This window comes from Podarcis pityusensis (assembly GCF_964106645.2).
Source record: "Podarcis pityusensis genome assembly, chromosome: Z".
Lineage (NCBI taxonomy): Eukaryota > Metazoa > Chordata > Lepidosauria > Squamata > Lacertidae > Podarcis > Podarcis pityusensis.
In genome coordinates, this window is record NC_138044.1 from 14,944,424 (window position 1) to 14,964,186 (window position 19,763).

At 44.6% G+C, this 19,763-nt stretch overlaps 1 protein-coding gene and 1 long non-coding RNA gene across 7 annotated transcripts in view; one reads left to right on the forward strand and one right to left on the reverse strand.

Moving 5' to 3' along the window:
• The window catches only part of AK8 (adenylate kinase 8), a 96,742-nt gene that overhangs the window by 60,413 nt on the left and 16,566 nt on the right, over positions 1 to 19,763 (forward strand). For all 6 annotated transcript variants that reach the window (XR_013981650.1, XM_080990638.1, XM_080990640.1 and 3 more), the window contains one exon: positions 7,071 to 7,212. Coding sequence is in view for 5 of the 6 variants with exons in the window: in XM_080990638.1 (XP_080846764.1) it covers positions 7,071 to 7,212 (142 nt within the window). In the remaining variant the exon portion in view is untranslated. The remainder of the gene's footprint in view (positions 1 to 7,070; positions 7,213 to 19,763) is intronic.
• On the reverse strand, positions 2,663 to 4,155 carry LOC308468469. The gene is made up of 2 exons (XR_013981675.1): positions 3,580 to 4,155; positions 2,663 to 2,771 (listed from the first exon to the last, which is right to left on the reverse strand). It is a non-coding gene; the product is annotated as an uncharacterized lncRNA (long non-coding RNA).

Here is a 19,763-nt window from a genome sequence, read left to right on the forward strand (position 1 = left end):
GAGGCCTTGTCTGATTCTGGCTCTGCTGCAAGAAGCTGTTGGGGCGTGACACTGCATACCCTCCTGAGCCAATCTTCCCAGATCTTTGGGCTTCTTTCCATGGAATGTTCCAGCCCAAAGACTCATAACAAGAACAGAGTTGGGCCATTTGATATTCCACTGGTGTGTCAGGGCCCATAAATGAGCACTGGATTGCACAAGCAACATCACCACTGGTGTGTTTATATATATAATGTTTATTTATTTATTTTTAAGAGGAGGGCAATGGAGGAAGAGAGAAAGGAGAGAAAGATCGACAGAAAGAGTAACTGAGTCTTCTGTTGCACATTAGGATTATAAAATTGAAGACCAGTGGTCTGCCTCAAGGCTTCTGCAAGTATGAGGCTGGCCTCCCTAAGAAGACACTATAAGCCTTTTCTCTGAGGATGCCCATTGTGTTGAAATGGATTGAATGGTTGAAATGGAGACCTGAGCTTAGGAAGCTCACTGGGAACATTGGAAGCTGCCTTACACTGAGTCAAGCTATGGATCCATATGCTCAATATTGTCTATCCTGACTGGCAGTAGCTGTCCTGGGTTTCAGACAGGGGTCTCTCTCCCAGTCCTAATCAGGTATACTTGGACTGATCCAAGAGGGCTGGGCTTATGGTTCCTCTAGCAGAGAGCCTTAGAATGAGCATACTATTGAATGGCCACCAGAGTCTGGGTCATGAGCGCTAATGGGAAATTGCACACTCACCAGTTTGTGGACCACTAGCCAGTAATAGCTTCTGCCAAATGTGATATTCAGGCTGTTAATAAGTTTTGCTTAGTGAGCGTTTGTGCCATTATTTCAAAAGCTGAATCTCATGTGGTGCAGCAATGGAGAGGTATCCAGTTGTCTGCTCCCATGCTGTGCCTACTTTAGATTAGGCCAAGTGTTTCCAGGGTGCTGGGTAAAGTCTGAGGGTGTTAGACTTGGAAGACAGCAGTAGTTATCTAAAAACCTATGAATAGCTTTCTGTATCAGGCCAATGGCCCATCTAGTCCAGCATCCTGTTCTCACAGTGACCAACCAAATGCCCCAAGGGGAAGCCCCCAAGCAGGACCCAATGCAAAAGCACTCTCCCTTCCTGAGGTTTCCAGCAACTGGTATTTAGGAACTTACAACATAGCCATCATGCTTACCTGGTGGCAGAAAGATTTCTATGCAACAGGTCAGAACCAGGTTATTCAGGACCTAGGATAGCTCCCAGGGGTAACAGGTGTTGCTCCAGCAAAGGTCAGAACCCAGGTCTTGTCTAGTTTTGTTGCTCTTGGCTGGCCACATACTGTAACCAATAGACTATCCCTTCCTGAAACCATTTGTTAACAAAAAGAAATAACTCCTGCGAACTTCATGGTCAGCAGGAAAACTGGGGATTTCCCTGGAGGACTCAAATAATATTAAACCAATTTGACCTTTGTGGAATAATAAGGTATTCTGCTCTCACACTTTGCTGAATTTAGGGATGACAGGCCGATCCAGGGAAAGTAGCCGTTGGCGGTAGCTGGTATTCAGGGCAAGATGTTAACTGTCAAACCCTGAGATCAACCCTCAGGCATCTGAATTAATGTTGGAAGGCTTTAGACCTAATGGGGGAAGGAGGGAGAAAATATCTAAGAGGAGGGAAAAGGGTAAGTGGACAGCACTATCAAAGAAGCTTCTAACTTTCACCTGGTTAGAATGGAGAGCTCCCTGGACCTCCACCCCAAGAACGTAGTTATGTGTCTCTTGGATATTAAGGATTTATAGGTTTAGAGTGTAGGTCAATATATGTCAGAAACCTTTTCCTTTTTTTTTCTAAAGGAGGCAAAGATATTGGATTAGGAAAGCTTCACATGTGAATGCATGTGAATTTTAGAAGTTTTGCATCCCAAGAACATTGTTGTATGGTTCTTGGATTATCAAGGATTTATGGGTTTAGAGTGTAGGTCAAGAAGTGTCAGGTTGCTTCTTTGCTTTCTCCTTCTTTTGCAGGAAAATATATTAGGGTAAAGCCAGTGGGGTGTAATGGTTAAAGCAACAGACAGGGACCCAGAAGAGACTAGGGTTCAAATATTCCACTCAGCCATGAAACCCATTGGCTGACCTTGGGCCAGTTACTACCTCTCAGTCTAGCCTACCTCACAGGGTTATTGTGGGGATTAATATCCCCCCCCCAAAAAAAATCCATTTTCAAGATGTAGTGATGACCACCAACGTGGATGACTTTTTAAGTGGATTAGACAAATTAATGGAGGATTAAGCTGCCAGTGGGTACTGGCTACAATGACTAGTATGTTCTCCCTCAATTGCTGGAGGCAGTATGCCTCTCAATGCCAGATGCTGGCAATCCCAAGCAGGGAGAGCACTGTTGTGCTCAGGTTCTGCCTTTTGACTTCCCATAATGGGCACCTGCTTGGCCACTGTGAGAAATGAATGCTGGACTACGTGGGCCTGTGGGACCTGATCCAGCAGCCCGGCTCTTCTTTCTGATCTTACATAGTCTTGAACATCTGGAGGGCACCAGGACAACACAAGCTGCTCTGGGAGGTTGGTTTTTTCCTGGCCAATTTTGTTGCCACTTTATATTTGTTCAGATCACACAGCTGAGGTCCCTCCCATTTCTGCAGGGCATTTGCAACTTGACAGGTAGACCTATTTGTTTATCCGAGTATTTTATGCTTCTTCTTCTTTACAGTGGGTTCTGTTTTAACTTTCTTTTTTAGTGTCCTATTTCATCCTTAGTATTAGCCACTCAGTGCTCTGTCTGAGGAAGAAAAAGAGAAAGGAATTGATTGATTGATTAATTAATTAATAGAAGGAGCATATAGGATAATAGATCGAGGTAGCTAGCTTATAGAGTAAAGAGAATTTGGCAAGAGCTTAAGTGGCAACCTTCAGAAATTATTGTTGTTACTACATTTATTTATATTCCACCTTTCCTTCAGGGAGCTCAAGGTATTGCATACATGCTTCTACTCCCTTCCTATTTTATCTGTACAACAACCTTGTTGGGTAGGTTAGAGGAAGTGACTTCATGGCTGAGTGGGGAATTTGAACCCTGGTCTTCTGGGTCCTAGTCCAATAACCCAGGGGTGGGGAATCTCCAGACTGCAGGCCTCATTAGGACTTGCAGAGGTCCCAGTTTGGCTGAGGCCATTTTTCTAAAACCCATGCCCACCTGCCCCACACGTGACATCATATGTGGCATCAGGTGAGGGGCAGGTGGAGACATGGCATCTAGTCGGAAGGTTTACAGTCACTGCCAATCAGCTGATTGGTGGGGAGAGCAAGCCTGCTGGGATTGGCTGCACTACAGGTGCTGGCTTCATGCTCCCTGGGAGCTGCAGCCAATCCCAATTGGCTTGCTTTCACCACAAGTGAGCTGATTGGGCAGCCTCTGTGCATGGTAAGAATCAAGCATCTTGGGGATTCCCACAAGCCAGGATCCTATTCTTCAGTTTGGCTCATCTCCTGTGCACACACTCCTTTAAGATCACCCCTGATGAATACTCTCTTTTTATTTTTTTAACCAAACATTGCCAGCCATTGGGCCCTTTCCACTAGAAATCTACCTTTGGACTTCTCCAAAGACCAAAAACCTCTGTCTGTAGAGATTCCCTTACACATACAACCCCTCTAGCTCCAAGACAGAGGCTGAAGACTCACACACATTTAGGATGAAAGAGAACTGATGGTTTGAAATTCTCATGCATCATAATCCCCTTAAAGCAGGCGGATTGATGACTTCATCAGAAGGATTGTGAACTCAACTTTGCTAGCTAGTGGTACACTTGAGGCTGAGAGATCTAGGGCTAGCTTTTTAGTCTTACCCTAATGGCAATTACAGAGACTAGCCAATTTTCCCGACAACCTCAAGGAAGCCCCATGTGAAAAGATCTACCATACATTACTGCCTCCTCATTTGTTTTAATCACAGGGAAATAGAAGTGATGTAGATTTCATCTCTTCTTCATCCTGGCCTTTTGAAAACCTGCTAAGATGTTTTCTTTAATGCAGCTGTTCTAAGTAGTGCAGTTCTCCAAATTCTCAAAAGATTTGTTCCCCTCTGAAAGTGGATTCTAGGGTTTTTATGTTTCTGTTTTATTTGGGGTACTATCTCATTTCTTTAGCAACCCTTACAACAGCCTTTTAAGGTAGGCTAGTATTTATTTATTTTTGTGGACAGCAGGGCAAGGGGGAGAGCGGGTGGGAAGAAGAAATTTGATTTGGTTCACATTTAAAGTTGCACCTATGAATCTGCACTTTCCAAAACACGACTGTTCTTCAAAACGTACACTTCTCTGAATTTTTACAATTCTCTAACCAAGTAATGTGCACAAAAATGAATATATTTGGGGAATGTGTGCATGAACAAATATGTATATTAGCGAAACTAACATAAGAAAATGAATTCTATTGACTGATGGGAAGCCTTCAAGCAGGACCTTAATGCTAAAAGGAGACCTTGTTTCCACAAGTAAGGAGACTATCACTAAAAAGCATCTAGTCACCTGCCATCTTATCACATGATCCTGAGTGCTGGTGAAGCATTGTGTCCAAGAGTGTGAGTTTTCCCCCCGGGTTTGACTCTCACCCCAGGAAGTCCTGGGTTCAGATCTCATTCCAGTCACCAACACAAGCCTAGTCTTCTGGGTTCAGTTCCTTGTCCCCTTGTACAGTGTGGGGATAAAAAATAAATGCTAGCCTGGCAGTTTGCTCCACTGATGATGATGATGATGATTTCAAAATAGCAAGCTATTTCTAGGCTCTGATCAGGGACAGATTAAGATGTGTTGAGGACTGACCCAGCCCTCACCTGGCACTAGTGTGGTTTGACACATTATGGACACCTGGCCTGATGAAAATTTGGTACAGGTATTTCTGCACAGGTTTATAAACACAGTATGACAAGAATATAACCACTAAGAATATTTTTGTAATATCAGAACGCTAATGACTGCTTTAGGGTCTGTTTTCCCATTTCCTTTATTTTTTAACCAGCTACAGTGGTACCTTGGGTTACATACGCTTCAGGTTACATACGCTTCAGGTTACATACGCTTCAGGTTACAGACTCCGCTAACCCAGAAATAGTGCTTCAGGTTAAGAACTTTGCTTCAGGATGAGAACAGAAATCGTGTGGCAGCAGTGCGGCAGCAGCAGGAGGCCCCATTAGCTAAAGTGGTGCTTCAGGTTAAGAACAGTTTCAGGTTAAGTACGGACCTCCAGAACGAATTAAGTACTTAACCCGAGGTACCACTGTATATAAAACTTGATATTTAGCCATTTATGTGTGTTTATAGGCTTCTCACAATTCAAGGCCCTAAACTGTAGCTCACTTAGCTTGTGTATAAATTCATTACCGTATTTTTCGCTCTATAACACGCACCTGACCATAACACGCACATCGTTTTTAGAGGAGGAAAACAAGGGAAAAAATATTCTGAATGAAACAGTGGACGTATCATTTTTGTGCTTCATGCTGTGGCCACAGACATGTGATCTGATGGTGAATTTGGGGTGACCCAATGCAAAAATCCTGAGAATCCCTGTGGATCCATGCTTTGTAACCACGTTTTTGCACCATTGCAGCCCCAGGCAACAGTGGGTGCGTGATTTTGGGGGGGCAGGCTGTAGCCATGGACATGCTATGTGCTCTGATGGTGAATTTTGGCTGACCCAATGCAAAGATCCTGAGGATCCATGTGGATCCATGCTTTGTAACCACGTTTTTGCACCATTGCAGCCCCAGGCAACAGTGGGTGCGTGATTTTGGGGGGGCAGGCTGTAGCCATGGACATGCTGTGTGCTCTGATGGTGAATTTGGGGTGACCCAATGCAAAGATCCTGAGGATCCATGTGGATCCATGCTTTGTAACCACATTTTAAGTGGGGAGGGAAGGAAAAACACAGAAGGCTAAGAATGCAGGAGAGGGCTATAACGTGAGGAAAGGAAGGCAAAAGTTCCCCCCCACCCACCCACACAAGCCAGCGAGCGCGCTCTCTCTCTCTCTCTCTCTCTCTCCCATCTGCATGTTTTCTGGCTGCCTGATATTTATTTTTTTTAATTGCCTTGACAGAAGAAAGCATTTTAACTGCATTAAGAACTATTTAGCAGCGAAACCTAAGCTTTGCCATCCCTTAAGAGGTACAGACACTGTAATCTTCCAGATCGCATGAATTTACAGGCAAAACACTGTTTAAGGATTTCATCCTTTTAAATTGAAGAAAGCATATTTGAATGCTGTGTGTCCCCAAAAACAAAAAGCAGGAAGTCAAATCAGAATTTTAAGCTGAACCTGTAATCTCTCTTCCCTTCACAAACATTGTTCCCTCCGAAGCACAGAGAGGAAAGCAGACACTCTGCTTTCCCCTCTGCTTGCCTGGAGGGGAGGGGCTTTCCCTGCTCTTTGTTCCGTTTCAGCAAACACAGCAACGAAACAGAGCGGGTGGGCAGTAAGACCCTGAGGCAGAATGCAGGAAAGCAACCACTTCCTCTTTTCCCCTCTGCTTGCCTGGAGGGGAGGGGCTTTCCCTGCTCTTTGTTCCGTTTCAGCAAACACAGCAACGAAACAGAGTGGGTGGGCAGTAAGACCCTGAGGCAGAATGCAGGAAAGCAGCTGCTTCCTCTTTTCCCCTCTGCTTGCCTGGAGGGGAGGGGCTTTCCCTGCTCTTTGTTCCGTTTCAGCAATCGTGAAGCCCGATTTGATTTTTGTCTGATTTTTCGTCTCCAGGGACCACACATTCGCTCCATAACACGCACAGACATTTCCCCTTCCTTTTCAGGAGAAAAAATCTGTGTGTTATAGAGCGAAAAATATGGTACTTCCTCTGATATCTAGCCAGGTAAGGCTCAAGCAAATTCTAGTAACTCCAAAGCAAGGGCTTTAGTTAGAACATTGGTCTCTTCTTTGCTTTCATCGGTCCGGGGAACGATCCCACCTAATTCACCTTCTCTTTTATCAACATAAGGTGCTTAGCTAGGACCCTTAATTAACTCTCCTGTGCTTTCATTTCCATGATGTCAATTTCCAGCATGTTCTCCCCAAATCTTTCCATCCAGTTGCAGACAACATTGTTGTAAAGATGCTGTCAGAGCGTTTGAACAGGCTGGACTGCCACATCCGAGGCTGGGTGCTCCATGGATTCCCTCGGGATGAGGACCAGGCAAAGCTGATGCAGCGTGCAAATATTAATCCAAACAGGTAACCAAGAAACTTTTCTTCAGGGACATTCTGTGTGTGAGTAACTCAGAGGCAGAGCAGTGATCATTCCTTCACAGCCTGCCCTGAGGCAGTGGTGGGTATTTGTGCTCCCATAAGAACATAAGAAGAGTCTGCTGGTTCAGGCCAGTGAGCCATCTAGTCCACCATCCTGTTTCTTACAATGGCCAACCAGATGCCTGTAGGAAACCTGTAAGCAGGACCTAAGCACAAATGCAACCTGTCCTGTGGTTTCTAGCAGCTGGTATTCAGAGACATAATGCCTCTGACAGTGAAGGCAGAGCGTAGCCATCATTAGCCGTCTCCTCCATGGTCTAATCTTCTTTGAAATACACCTAGGTTGTTGACCATCACTGCTTCTTGTCCTGAATCTTCCCTCCTGCCCTGCCCCCAAATCTGTGTGTGAATACCCTCTGTTATCCCTGCACTTCTTCCCTGCCCATGACAACCCTCCATAAGCCATGGCCACACTCCTCCTCAGCATTGCTCTGTCTCTGAACTGTGACCATGGCTCTCGCTTACCTGTGTGGAGGATGGAGATGTGGGGTGGTGCTGGTGGGATGGAAACCTCTGGATTCTGATTGGCTGGAATGTCAACCATGGTACAGAATGTATGAGTGGCAACTGTTGATCTGTCTGCTTTTACCTGTGGCCCCACCAACCACTGGCATGTGGCCCCTGGGAGCTTGCCCATGAAGGAATGTAGACTGAAAAAGGCACCCAGGCCATTCTCCAAGCTGTCATTCCTGTATAGACCTGTGAAGCCTCAGGAGAATAAGCCTTGCATGTGCAGAAATGGGACATCCAGACCATTAAATTAGAGCAGTCTAGATGTGCCTCTAGCTGTAGGGGGCACCTTTTGCCACAGGTAGGGATTATTGATGTGAATGCAGTGGTGTAATGGGGTGGGGTGGGCGGGTGCAGGGATTTCAAAGGCCTGTTACTATTTCCAGAGCATGATTCCCTGCCTCTAGCATCCTAGAGCCACCCCATCAGCATGAAAGGGGAACCTTTTAGCCACTGTAAGCTCCAAAACTAAGCATTTAAGAGTACTGAAAATACAAAGTGCTTAAGTTTCCAGAGAATGGAGTGCAAGTTCTGTTACATAGACTAGAACTTCAAGGGAAACAGATCTTAAGCCACTCTGAAAGAAAATAATCTGAGCACACCAAATCATTTGGCTGTGTACGTTCGCAGAAAATAGCAGATCTGGCTAAAAAGCAGCACATGGAAACCTGCATTTGTTGTTGCAATGCTTCCGTAATTATTGTGCAGTTATAAGATTATTGCATCATCTCAGAAGGTTGTATAATCTTAGAAGGGGGTGTGGCTAGGACTCCCACAAAAGGTTCCTGCACTTCTGAATTTGCCACTACACTCCTGCATGAGTGTGGAAATTCCTAACTGAGTATGATGGGAGGGGTGTATGTGTTTTATTAGGGGACGGAGAAACTGATTTGATTCTGAGACTGATGCCTTCCACATACGCACACAAAGCTGTTGACAAGCACTGGGTGAGAGAGAAACAATTGGTGGAAGCACAGCTAGCGGTCTGGTGGAAGCTGGGCTGTAAATCAGTTGCTTCTGGCACAGGTTATAAAACACACTGTCTGCAATGGAGTGTGATTTCAGCGGGGGAGGGGCTGCGGGAAACCCAGATAGAATTAGTGCTTGGAAATCAATCTGGGAATGGAAGTGGAAAGGTATAAATCACAGCCTGAACCAATTGCATCTCCCCTTCTGCCTCCTCATTTTTAGGTGGGCTCAGGTTGATGAAATTAGATTAAAATAAATTTACATATATATCAAGTTTTATTATTAAAACCCCGTCACATCAGTAAACAAAGTTATTGGCGGAAAGGTCCGTTACTCTGTGCTGGGAACTCCGAGTAGACCTCTCTGGTTGATCAAAAGGCAGAATTATTGTCGGGACATAAACTTGTGAGTCTGTTTCTTAGAAGTAATAAATGGTTTAGTGTTCAACTACGATGTTTTATCTGACTTCCATCTCATAAACCTGGTGCAAATAATACTGAATTATATACCTTTGAGCAGTATCAGTCTCTTGGCTCTCCCGTCTTATGGAAGAGTAGAGGAAAGAAACTCAGTAATTGATGGCAGGGAAGAATGAAAAATCAAGTTATTTGAGAGGGTGGGGAGGAACACCCCCACCCCCCAAACTACAAGGAGCAAATTGGACTATAAAGTTCCTTAATATGTAATAATAAAAAAGAGAGATCTCTTGCAACCTCAGGAACAGCACCCAGAGATCTGCCCTTAAAGCAAAGAAGGAAATAATGTATTTCACACTGCCAACAGAGAAGGTATTAAATTTTGTTTAAATCAGCGTTGGCCCCCAAAGCAAGATGAACAGTGGCAGGCTCACAAAGGACATGCAGGCAACCCACATTTTGCACGGGGGTTACATTCCAGGTCATCATGCACCTCGGTGGACCATGCATAAGCCCTCCCTTGCCCCCGTTATCCCCTGTTATGCCCCTGTCACATCCTCCTTCTGGTCCGAAAACAGCTCGCGAATATATTGTCACCCGTTTTTGAACATGCACAAAACAGGAGTTGGCTGTACTGACAGACAATCAGGGAAGTACTTCTTCACATAGCAATGTAATTTTTAAATTATGGAATTCACTGCAATACCTGGTGATGGCCACGTGTCCCAAGGGCTTATAACAACGATTATATAGACACCTAGAGGATCAGTCTATCAAGCATAACAACAAAATGGAGCATCCCTATAAGGAAGTACTATTCCACTGAATGGGACTGGAGGAGGAATATGATTCAGTTTGCATTTAAAGGCGGTCTTACCAAATTCTCACTTCCCAAAATGAAACTTGAACCGATACAGAGCTATCCTTCAGGATTCACACTTCTCAAAAGTTCCAAAGTGCAGTACTCTGGCCAAGTAATATGTGCAGCTGCAGACATACTTCTGGAAGTGTGACCTGGTTTTTGGAAGTACATCTGCAGCCGGATCTGGCTTCAGTGGATGCTTCGAAGTGGCAGTGGAGACCTTGGTCTAGTTGCTGTGATGGTGGCAGAGCGCCAGCAGAGGGAAGGTGCTGGGTGGCTGGGTGGGCAGGTGGTGGCATCAGTTCGAGGCAGTCTGAGCCACATTCGTAGGTAAGGGGTGATGGCGACAGGGCATGCCACGTGGCACATGCATTGTCAGGATGAGGCGCACATCATTGGAAGGAGGCCTCATCTATCCCCTCAACATTGCAGGGGCTTCGTCCCCTGCTACAAATATTGAGGGGGCCGATGGCACCTATGCTTGGATAGGAAATGAGTTTGGCTCATATAGAAAAGCGGCACTGCCACTAAAAAGCTTCAGAGGGGCCAGTGGAGAATGGCAGTACAGCCAGTGAGGGACCCTTCCAAGCTCTTGGGGGCACTCAGCAAGTGCCCAAATGGGCTGGCAAAAGGCTCCAGGCCCAATTCCAATAAAATGTAATTTGTCTATACTTCTCTCTTAATATTTCACAGATTGAGCCAATATTAAAAGGCTCTGGTGGGTCTCTCTAATTGGATCACTCCCCTAACCCCCAACATATCTCCTTTCTCTGCTTTGTTGGTAATATGTTCCACTTTCTCAAAACCAGATATAGGATGAATGTTTTAAATTTTAAGAACAATTTTTAAGTGGCGAGGGAAGAGTGGGAATTCAGATGATTCTCCCTGCATTTTTTCTTTTGGTCATTATTTAGGCCTTCATCTTCCAGCATCTGATTTTCAGGTTGGATTAGGGATAATAAACAGCCTATTAATGGAGGCCTGAACTAGGAGATGGAGTTTGAACCAGCAGCAAAATTCAATGGCTGAGAGAGGTTAATAACTCTATTACTACCAGCTCTATTCTTTAGCCGTTTGAAGAGCTAGGTATTAGCCCTATCTTACTCCTCTATTAATTGAGCTAATAGAACCCCAGTGACCTTCACATGGTGCCATTATCCGTGAGTTTGCCAGACGTGGGCAGGAATACTTATAGCTGAATATGTATTCTGCGGATGCTCCCGTTTCAGTTGGAAGAAAGATTTTGGTTAAAGATCACCTAACTTCAAATCTTCTGTTCTTTCCTCCTCTTAACATTTACCTGCTGCTTTCCGTGGCCAATCGAAATAATAAAAAAAAAGTGGAGAGATGAAGGTACGTGACTTAATTAAGATCCCAACAAGTTAATGAGGGAAGTTTTTGGAGTCCAGAGTCAAAAGTGCTCGTGTGTATGTGAAAGAGAAAGAGAAAGAGAGAGAGATTATTTTTGATGGCTGGATTAATCAACACTTGAATAAATTTAAAACACTGGGCTCTTATCCCATGCTGTACGCTTGCTTTGCAAAATGGCACCACACAAAGATCAATGAAGAAAAGAAGATGAGAAATCATTAATTTTATAATTTACTGAGTTTGTAATCTGACCTTCCTCCTCAAGGATTGTAGGGCAGTTAATAGAGATACAATTTTTAAAGATGAAAATGAAATAAATTATAAAACAGATTTAAACATTCTAAAAACAGTTGCAATCAAATGCATCTAAAAGCAGTTAGAGGTTTTTTAAAAAAACATTGTAAAAGCAATTTCAGTTAAAAATATTCTTCCATCCTATGACCTCACGGTTTCCAGGATCAGTATTCTTCAGCCACTCAATCCCTAGCTAAATGGGAATGTTTTCACATTCTTCCTGAAAAGTTACTAATAATGGACACATTAGGGAAGGCATTCCATAATCTTCCACTATTATTATTATTATTATTTATTATCCTGCCTTTCTCTCCAGATGGGATTCAAGGCTGCATCCAATATTTAAAAAACAACCTTATAAAATACAAAGTAATAAAAAGAAACTACCGTAGTTAATAACAATAGTTAAAATACATGTGAATACATTTAGAGCCAGCCATTCAAATCCAGTGATCAGCATCACCTGCACCTTAGTTTCCAAAGGCTGGTCTCAACAGGTAGGTCTTTGCCTGCCAGCAGAAGGAAAGCAAAGAGGGAGCCAGTCTGACTGACCTCTTTTGGGAGAGAATCCCACAATATGAGAATAGCCACAGAAAGGGCTCCCTCTCTTGTCTACTACTGAAAAAGAAAGAAACGAAAGAATAAATGTTTCCTGATTGTAATTTTTCACCAGTATCAAAGAAATCTCTCCACTTTACAATTTTTCTTTTATTTAAGTAAGAGAGGATGTGGGTCTTCATACCCACAAAGGGTTGTTACGTGGCATTTGGGCATGATGTCGACTCCTCAGCTTGCCAGCTCGTTCTAGCCCCCATCCAAGCTCCCAGGTGCAGACTCCAAAAAATGACCTTGATCAAAGCGTTTGAGGTTCTATCTACCTGGATCACTCTTATCTCTAGAGTGGTTTATAATAGTCAGACCATCTGTCTGACTGTCATCAACCACCACATAATTATCTTCTGTCGGCAGAGAGCTAACAGAGAGACAGTCATCTGCCGTTCCTTCTCCCCAGAAGTCAAAAGATGCCCAGTTTTTCAAACTCTCAGGGGAAATGGTGGTTTTCTTGGGGGCGGGAGGGCACAGTGGATCAAATCATCTCCCCAGATCTTCTGCTGGTCTTGCTGGAGTGACAGTGGGGGACTAGACGCTCTCCAAAACTGGCTGCCAGGATTATTCTCAGTTGTTGTATCTTTTTGCTCATCATGCCTGAGAGCTGATGTTTTCTGCCCACCAAGTCAGTAGCAGCATAGGGAGGTTCTGGCAGGAGGTAGAAGAGTCTTCTCCTTGCTCCAACAGGTGTTCCTGCTGCCACTGCTACAGTAATCATCAAGCAAGCCCAGGACAATTCAGTGACTGGGACGTGGACCCTGTGGTTGCCTTGCAATTTACAACTCTGTTTTCATCTTTAGCGATAATGTGAAAGGCTAAGATCCAAAGGACTATTTGTAGTGTTCCTCCTGGACAGGCACTGAGTGTTTATGGGGGGGCAGGGGGCTTCCCATTACACCCCTTGAGCCCCAAGAAAGCTGCTTCTGAAGGTCAGAGCATTATCCAATATTGTGGTTCAGAAAAGGACAATGAAAATGATCGAGAGGATCAAGTGACCCCCTGTGAAAGTTGCAGAGTTTAGGAGTTTTTAGTTTAGATAAAACGTAAGAAGTGACACAATAGAATTTTATAACCAGCATGGCCTGGAGAAAGTAGGTGGATAACAGTTTTTCTTTCCCTCGTAACACTAGAACTTGTGGATATCCAGTGAAGTTGAATGTTCAGGGCAGATAAAAGGCGGGACTTATTCATGCAGTGCAAACTGCGGAACTCCCTCCTACAGGAGGCAGTGATGGCCAACAACCTAGATTGCTTTAAAATAGGATTAGACAAGTTCATGGAGGAGGAAGAGGAGGAGAAGAGGAGGGCTATCAAGGGCTATTAGCCATGATGGCTCTGCTCTGCTGCTGCAGTTTGAGGCAGCATTGCTTCTGAGTACCTGTTGTTGGAATCCACAGGAGGGGAGAGTGCTCTTGTGCTCCAATCCTGCTTGTGGGTTTCCCACAGGCATCTGGTTGGCTGCTGTGAGAACAGGATGTGAAACTAGAAGGACCAATGACCTGATCTAGCAGTCTCTTCTTATGTCCTCTGGGCTGCCAGCCAAAATGATCAGCCAGATTGGGTGGTGAGGGCCAGCTGCCCATTGAGGCAGAGGCCTAATGCCCCACTTGTACAACACTTGTACCGGCCTTGCAGGATGTGGAAATTGAAACCTGGAAAGCGTTGGAAATTGGGTAAATAAATATTAAATATATCATTCCCTGGCACCTTAGATTGAGAGCAACAATATAATGTGATAATAATTTCATATTTTAAATTAACAGCATCCTTTGGGGGTTTAAGACTCAGACTGGGAAGGTCAGGGTCTTTTTCGCACGTCGTAGGACAGCGGCACATTGTAAATGAGAGAGGAAAAAGAAATATATGAGAGGCAAATGAAGCTGTCCTGTTATTTCTAAGCTGTTGACATTTGACTATTTATTTCCACTGTTTGTGCTTGTGCTGGAGGGCGGGGAGGGGAACTGATGAATATTATTATTCTGAGTAAATGTGGAAAGGTCGTTCTTGCTTCTTGAAGGGTTAAAACTTAGTTTAAGGAAGTCTGTTACTAGGTTTGCTATCTGCCTTTTGAGAGCTGTGGGGCAATTAACTTTTGAAGCAGCTACCTCAAAAATGTAAATTACCTTTGAACCTGACCAGCTCCCAGGAACTTTGGGAATAAAAGCAGAAAGCCAGATTCTGTTGGCTAAGTGGGAACCTTAACTCGGGGAAGTTCTTTTAGAACAGATGGGACTTTGCCTGGATAAGGCAGCTACTCGAGTTGTGAACTGGGAATCCTTTCTCTGGCTGTATGCAAGTGTTGTAAAATTAGGAACATAGGAAGCTGTTTTATGCAGAGTTAGGCCCTTGCGCTGTCAAACTCAATACACTTGCTGACAGCAGGTCAGCTGGGGATTGAAGCTGAGACCTTCTGCATTCAGAACATGTGCTATATCTTTGAGTCTTTAATCTTTAATCTGAAAATAAAATAAGACTTCAGTTCTCATGATTCTGAATAGGAGATGCTGAGGAGTGAACCTGGGAGCTTCTACCTCCATGGCTGTTCCCTGTATGCTTCAAAGTTTGCAGACTAGCCTTTTTCAAAGAGACAGCCCTGTTACTACCCACAAATTGCACCATAATACATAATCAGCAGTAGGGCAGGCTCTTAACATTGGGTAGGAAGAAGGAGGTGAGCTGTCCCCCCCCGCCCACACACACAAAGGCTGCCAAATGCTATTCCTTCTAGGTAGTCAGATAGCCGTTAATTAATAAAACTGTCAGATTAATTGTCCCGGTCTGGACATCCTTATCCATTCTGTAATTCTACCTTGCCAGCATCACTCCCTGCCCCCCCACTACTCTTTGCCCTATAGCTTCCAGCTCAATTAACTTAATGCTATGCAAATGAAAGGCTCTCCTCATCATTAGCTTCTAGCCTGTGAATGTTAATAGTATAATTGGGTCTTCAGCAAGGTAATTAGACACGATTTCTTCCATTAGTCTTACAAGGCCTAATTATTGTTGATAGGAGAGAGGGGACCAAGTCCCACAGCTGCCAGCAAAGCGGGGGCATCTGGGTTAAAGCAAATATAGACAAAACATTGACAAGGTAAAACAACCGTTGAGATCTATAGTGGGGGTCAGATAGAGAGGGGGGAGGGGGGAGAGCAAGACACTGTGCCACAAGCAATATAGTCATCACAGATGTTGCAAGAGCAATAGGACTTGGATACAGGGATCTCTGAAATCCATAAGAATGAGACAGAAAAGGGCAACGTTTTACCCACACATTCTCTCCCTCTCCCCCACTTCTCTTCCCTGCCCATGGGGCTGCCACCTCTGTTCACTCCACTTCCAACCCCACTTACCTTCCGACCTTTTCCCCACTCCCTCCACCTCTTCCCAACCCCTACTCCCTTTACACCTGACCAAACCCCCTCCCTTTACACTTCCCCTACTCCTTCACAATTTGTCCCAACCCCTTTCAAAGGGTGGGGGAGGCACTTCAGACAGTTTAATGGGGGAACACTTAAAAGAGGGGTTTGCCAGGCCTCTCTCTGAATCTTCTTCATTCTTTGGTTAAACAGCTTGCTTGGACCACCTGCCACCCATGCTGTTTCCTCACCTGCCTGCCTGTTGTTCATGGCTATGCAAACCGCATAATGACAACAGCCTTACACTTTTATGTATATAGGAAGATACACACACACTACAGTACACACACACCAACAACAACATTATTTTGCAGTCCAGCTCCAGCAGTGGAGGCTTAACATTGGAGTGTGGGGGGCACTGTCCCACTAACCTCAGTCTGCACTCAGTTGGACCCCACTTGCTTGCCTTCTTACAACCAGCCCAGGGGGTGGCACTGCCCAGCAGCTTCCTCCTTCTCCTTAGTCTCAGTGTTGCCCCTTGGAGGACTTAGCAGGGAGGAGGAGGGGTGACCAACTACCAGAACCCAACTTTTATATTCCAGTTATAAGGCTATAATAATAATAGTTGGGCCGTAGCCAACCATTTAGCAGGGGCTGGTGAGAGTTCTAGTCCAAAACATCTGGACATGTTGATGAAGGCTGCATTAACCTCTGTACCAGAAGCAGAAAAAACATAAGATAAGAAGAGCCCTTCTGGATCAGACCAATAGACTGTCAAACAGTATCCTATTCTCACAGTGTCCAACCAGACGCCTGTGGGAAAGCCTCAAGCAGGACCTGAGCAGAAGAGCTTTTCCCCCTCCTGGAGTTTTGGGTAGCTGGTTCTCAGAAGCATTTCTGCCTCCAGCTGTGGAGGCAGAGCACAGTAGCCATCAATAGCCTTATCCTCCAAGAAAATCAATTCCAGGCTTAGCTCCCCCTGTATCACATTGTGTTTATGCAACCAGAGCGCCTCACAGCCACCATCTCTGGCTGAGAAATATTCCTTGTCTACGAACAAATTCTCCTGTAAGGGGTTCTGAAGCTGGCTTGTATAAAGGGAGAGAAATGCCACATCAAGCTGAGGTTTGATGGAGCAAGAATTATGTTTTTTAATTCAGAGTTGTGTACAGAGTGCTCATAAAACCTTGATCATGATGGAGGGTTCAATAAACATTGGGGAGCCATAAATATTTCTCTGGGAAATGGCTTTGTGAAACATTTAGTTGTTGAGTAATAAGCAGATCAGAGGAAATCAGATGAGTGGGAGTCTCAGGGTACTAATCTTGATGGGTTATATATATGTTGCTGTAGTGATAGGAGGATTGAGAAAAAGGTTGTTTTTTAATATATATACAACCAAGGCAATGAGTTGCAGAGCTTTTTCCTAACGCCGCTGTGCTGCCTGTGTTTGGATGCATCAAAATGGAGGGATGTTAGCTTTCAGATAACTTTTGCTCTTGATTTTTGATCTGGGCAGTTCAATGACCCATGAAAATTAAAATCTGGCCAGACTTGAATTAGGCATTGTTGATGATGTTTTGCAAAATAAAAGCTGCAAACACACTTTACACTTAAAGTACCCCCTACTTCTGGGAACTGTAGTTTGCTAAGTGTTGGGAATTGTAGCTCCATGAGAGGTAAACTACACTTCCTGGTATTCTTGAGTAGAGAGGGTGTACTTTAAATGTATGGTTCATCTCCACTGAGGGCCTTTTTATCTAGAGATGTAATTAGGCATGTACAAAGATGAGGAGCGTGAACTGGCCATCGTGCATATGTACATAGCGATGTAAGGAGACAGCATTTACCATCCTATCTTGACTTTGCACCAACCAGTGCTGTTTTTGTTCTGCTGCACTCCACTTTAACTGATGTTATTTGTCCCCAATACATGCTGTGGTTGTAACTTAACAAGTTACATAATGAACTTCCATGTATTTCAATGGAAAGGAAACATCAAAAACAATACAGTAAGCAGCATGATTGTCTACCTATCATTTGCAGACTAAAAAAAATAGCCAATACCACTCGTACTCACTTGCCTGATTTCAGTTCCTGACCTTGTATGAATGTGCAAATTGTAGGAATTTTCACTCCCATTTCTGTTTCTGACTCAATTCTCAGACATTCCTCCCCCAGCACTGTATTAAAGGCTTCTGGGCATGCAGTCCTGGTGGGGGGTAGAGAGGGGCTGAAATATTCTTGGCATAAGGAACCTCAGGCCTGGGAACTAAATACAGCCCTCTAGGAGTCCCCACGACTCTCCCCAGGCCACACAGCATGTGAGCAATACCTCTCACTTTCCTGGATGAAAGATGAAGAAGGAGAAGCTTGGATGTTTTCATGCTTGGAATGTAGCTTTCTGTAAAAAGGTAAAATTCATATGAATTGCTCTACTCACTTTTACCCACCACTGGCACGTAACCTGCAAAAGGTCCCCCACAACAGAATGCAGCCCTAGGACTGAAAGAAGTTCCTCACTCCCATTCTAAGGCTCCTTTCACTATGAGGGGCTGATGATGATGACCCAGATCCCTGCCCAAATTGGGATGGAGATCTGCCCCACCCCCAAGTGCTGACCCAGCAAACAGGTTTCAGTCTTCACTCAGCCATATAAAGATTTCAAGACACGTGCCTGGCACCAAAGAAGCTTCTTCTTGGACAGTTTTTCTGGCTTTCTTCCCCAAACCAAGGACAGTTGGCAAACCCCAAGTTCCATCAAAGCCTCCTAGCTTCACATCTTGTACTTTAGCCAAGAGACTGCACCAGGATGACGAGCCTCTTTTTCTCCTGGGTGTCCAAGCCTGCACGATACACAAGCAACTGTTACTAGAAGTGCAACCCTTTGGCACTAGAGGAGCGTCCTGAAAGATGGCGATGAAAAGACAAAAGGGTTTCAGTTCAGAAATGAGACATATTGGATGTGTTTGGGTGGAAATAACACTCCTCACAGTCCATCCTTGGCAAGCAGCCAGTGAGGTTGACTGCGTGGGAGGGTCCAGCGAGAGACAGCGGCCTAGAGAGATGCAATAGAACAGATGCTGCCAAACCAGGACAGTAAAGTAGGCTAATGGACCAGTGGGAAAATCAGTATTTCTCCCCCTCTTGCGCCCTCCTTCTCCTTCTCCTTCTCCTTCTCTCTTCCACCATAAGCACTTCTTCACACAAGTAAATGACAAAATTTGCACCTGCAAGAGGTGTCGATGGCCACCAATTTAGGTGGCTTCAAAAGGGGATCAGACAAATTCACTATCAATGGCTGCTGGCTACAATGAGAGCCAGTGTGGTTCAGTGGTTAGAGCATTGGACTAGAACCTGGGAGACCAGTGTTCAAATCCCCAGCTCAACACAGGAGGTGCACAAGGTGATCTTGGGCCAGTTACAGGCTAATTTCACAGGGTTGTTTTGAGGAAAAAAGGAGGAGGGGAAGAACTGTGTACTCCACCTTGAGTTCCTTGGGGGAAAGGTGGGATATCAATCTTAATTACACACCCCATTTTCATTGTGTTTCTTTTGCATTTAAATGAATAGGGTGAGATAAAGTAATAGCAGTGAAGTTTACACAATTAATTGCATAAATTATGTAATCTCACCACAGCAGACAGACAGTTGATGTGGCTTTCTGCATCAGAATGGAAACAGGGCTGCAGGTGACGAATAGAAGGAAGAATAGAAACCAATGCTTCCTTACGCCCCTTGATACCATCCAGTGGAAAACCCAGTGGGTACCATCTCCTGCACACACACACACGCATCCACCGAAGTGAGTGAGACCTGTTCAGAAGCACTGCAATTCTTTTGAAAGAAGGCCCTGGTCATTTCAGTGATGTTCGTTTCAGCCGTCTGGTGGTGCCCCCTGATAATTCTGTAAATTATTTAAGTGCCATTTGGATTTTCTAACTTGGTTGCCAAAATGCCTTGCTTCCTCCCCATCTTGATTGTGTCTTGGGAACCATGAAGCTGAGAGCAGAGAAATGCAGCTAGCTGGAATCAAAGGAGCTGGAAGTTTGACCTTTCAAGATGAAAAATTCATCTCAAAAGGGGGAA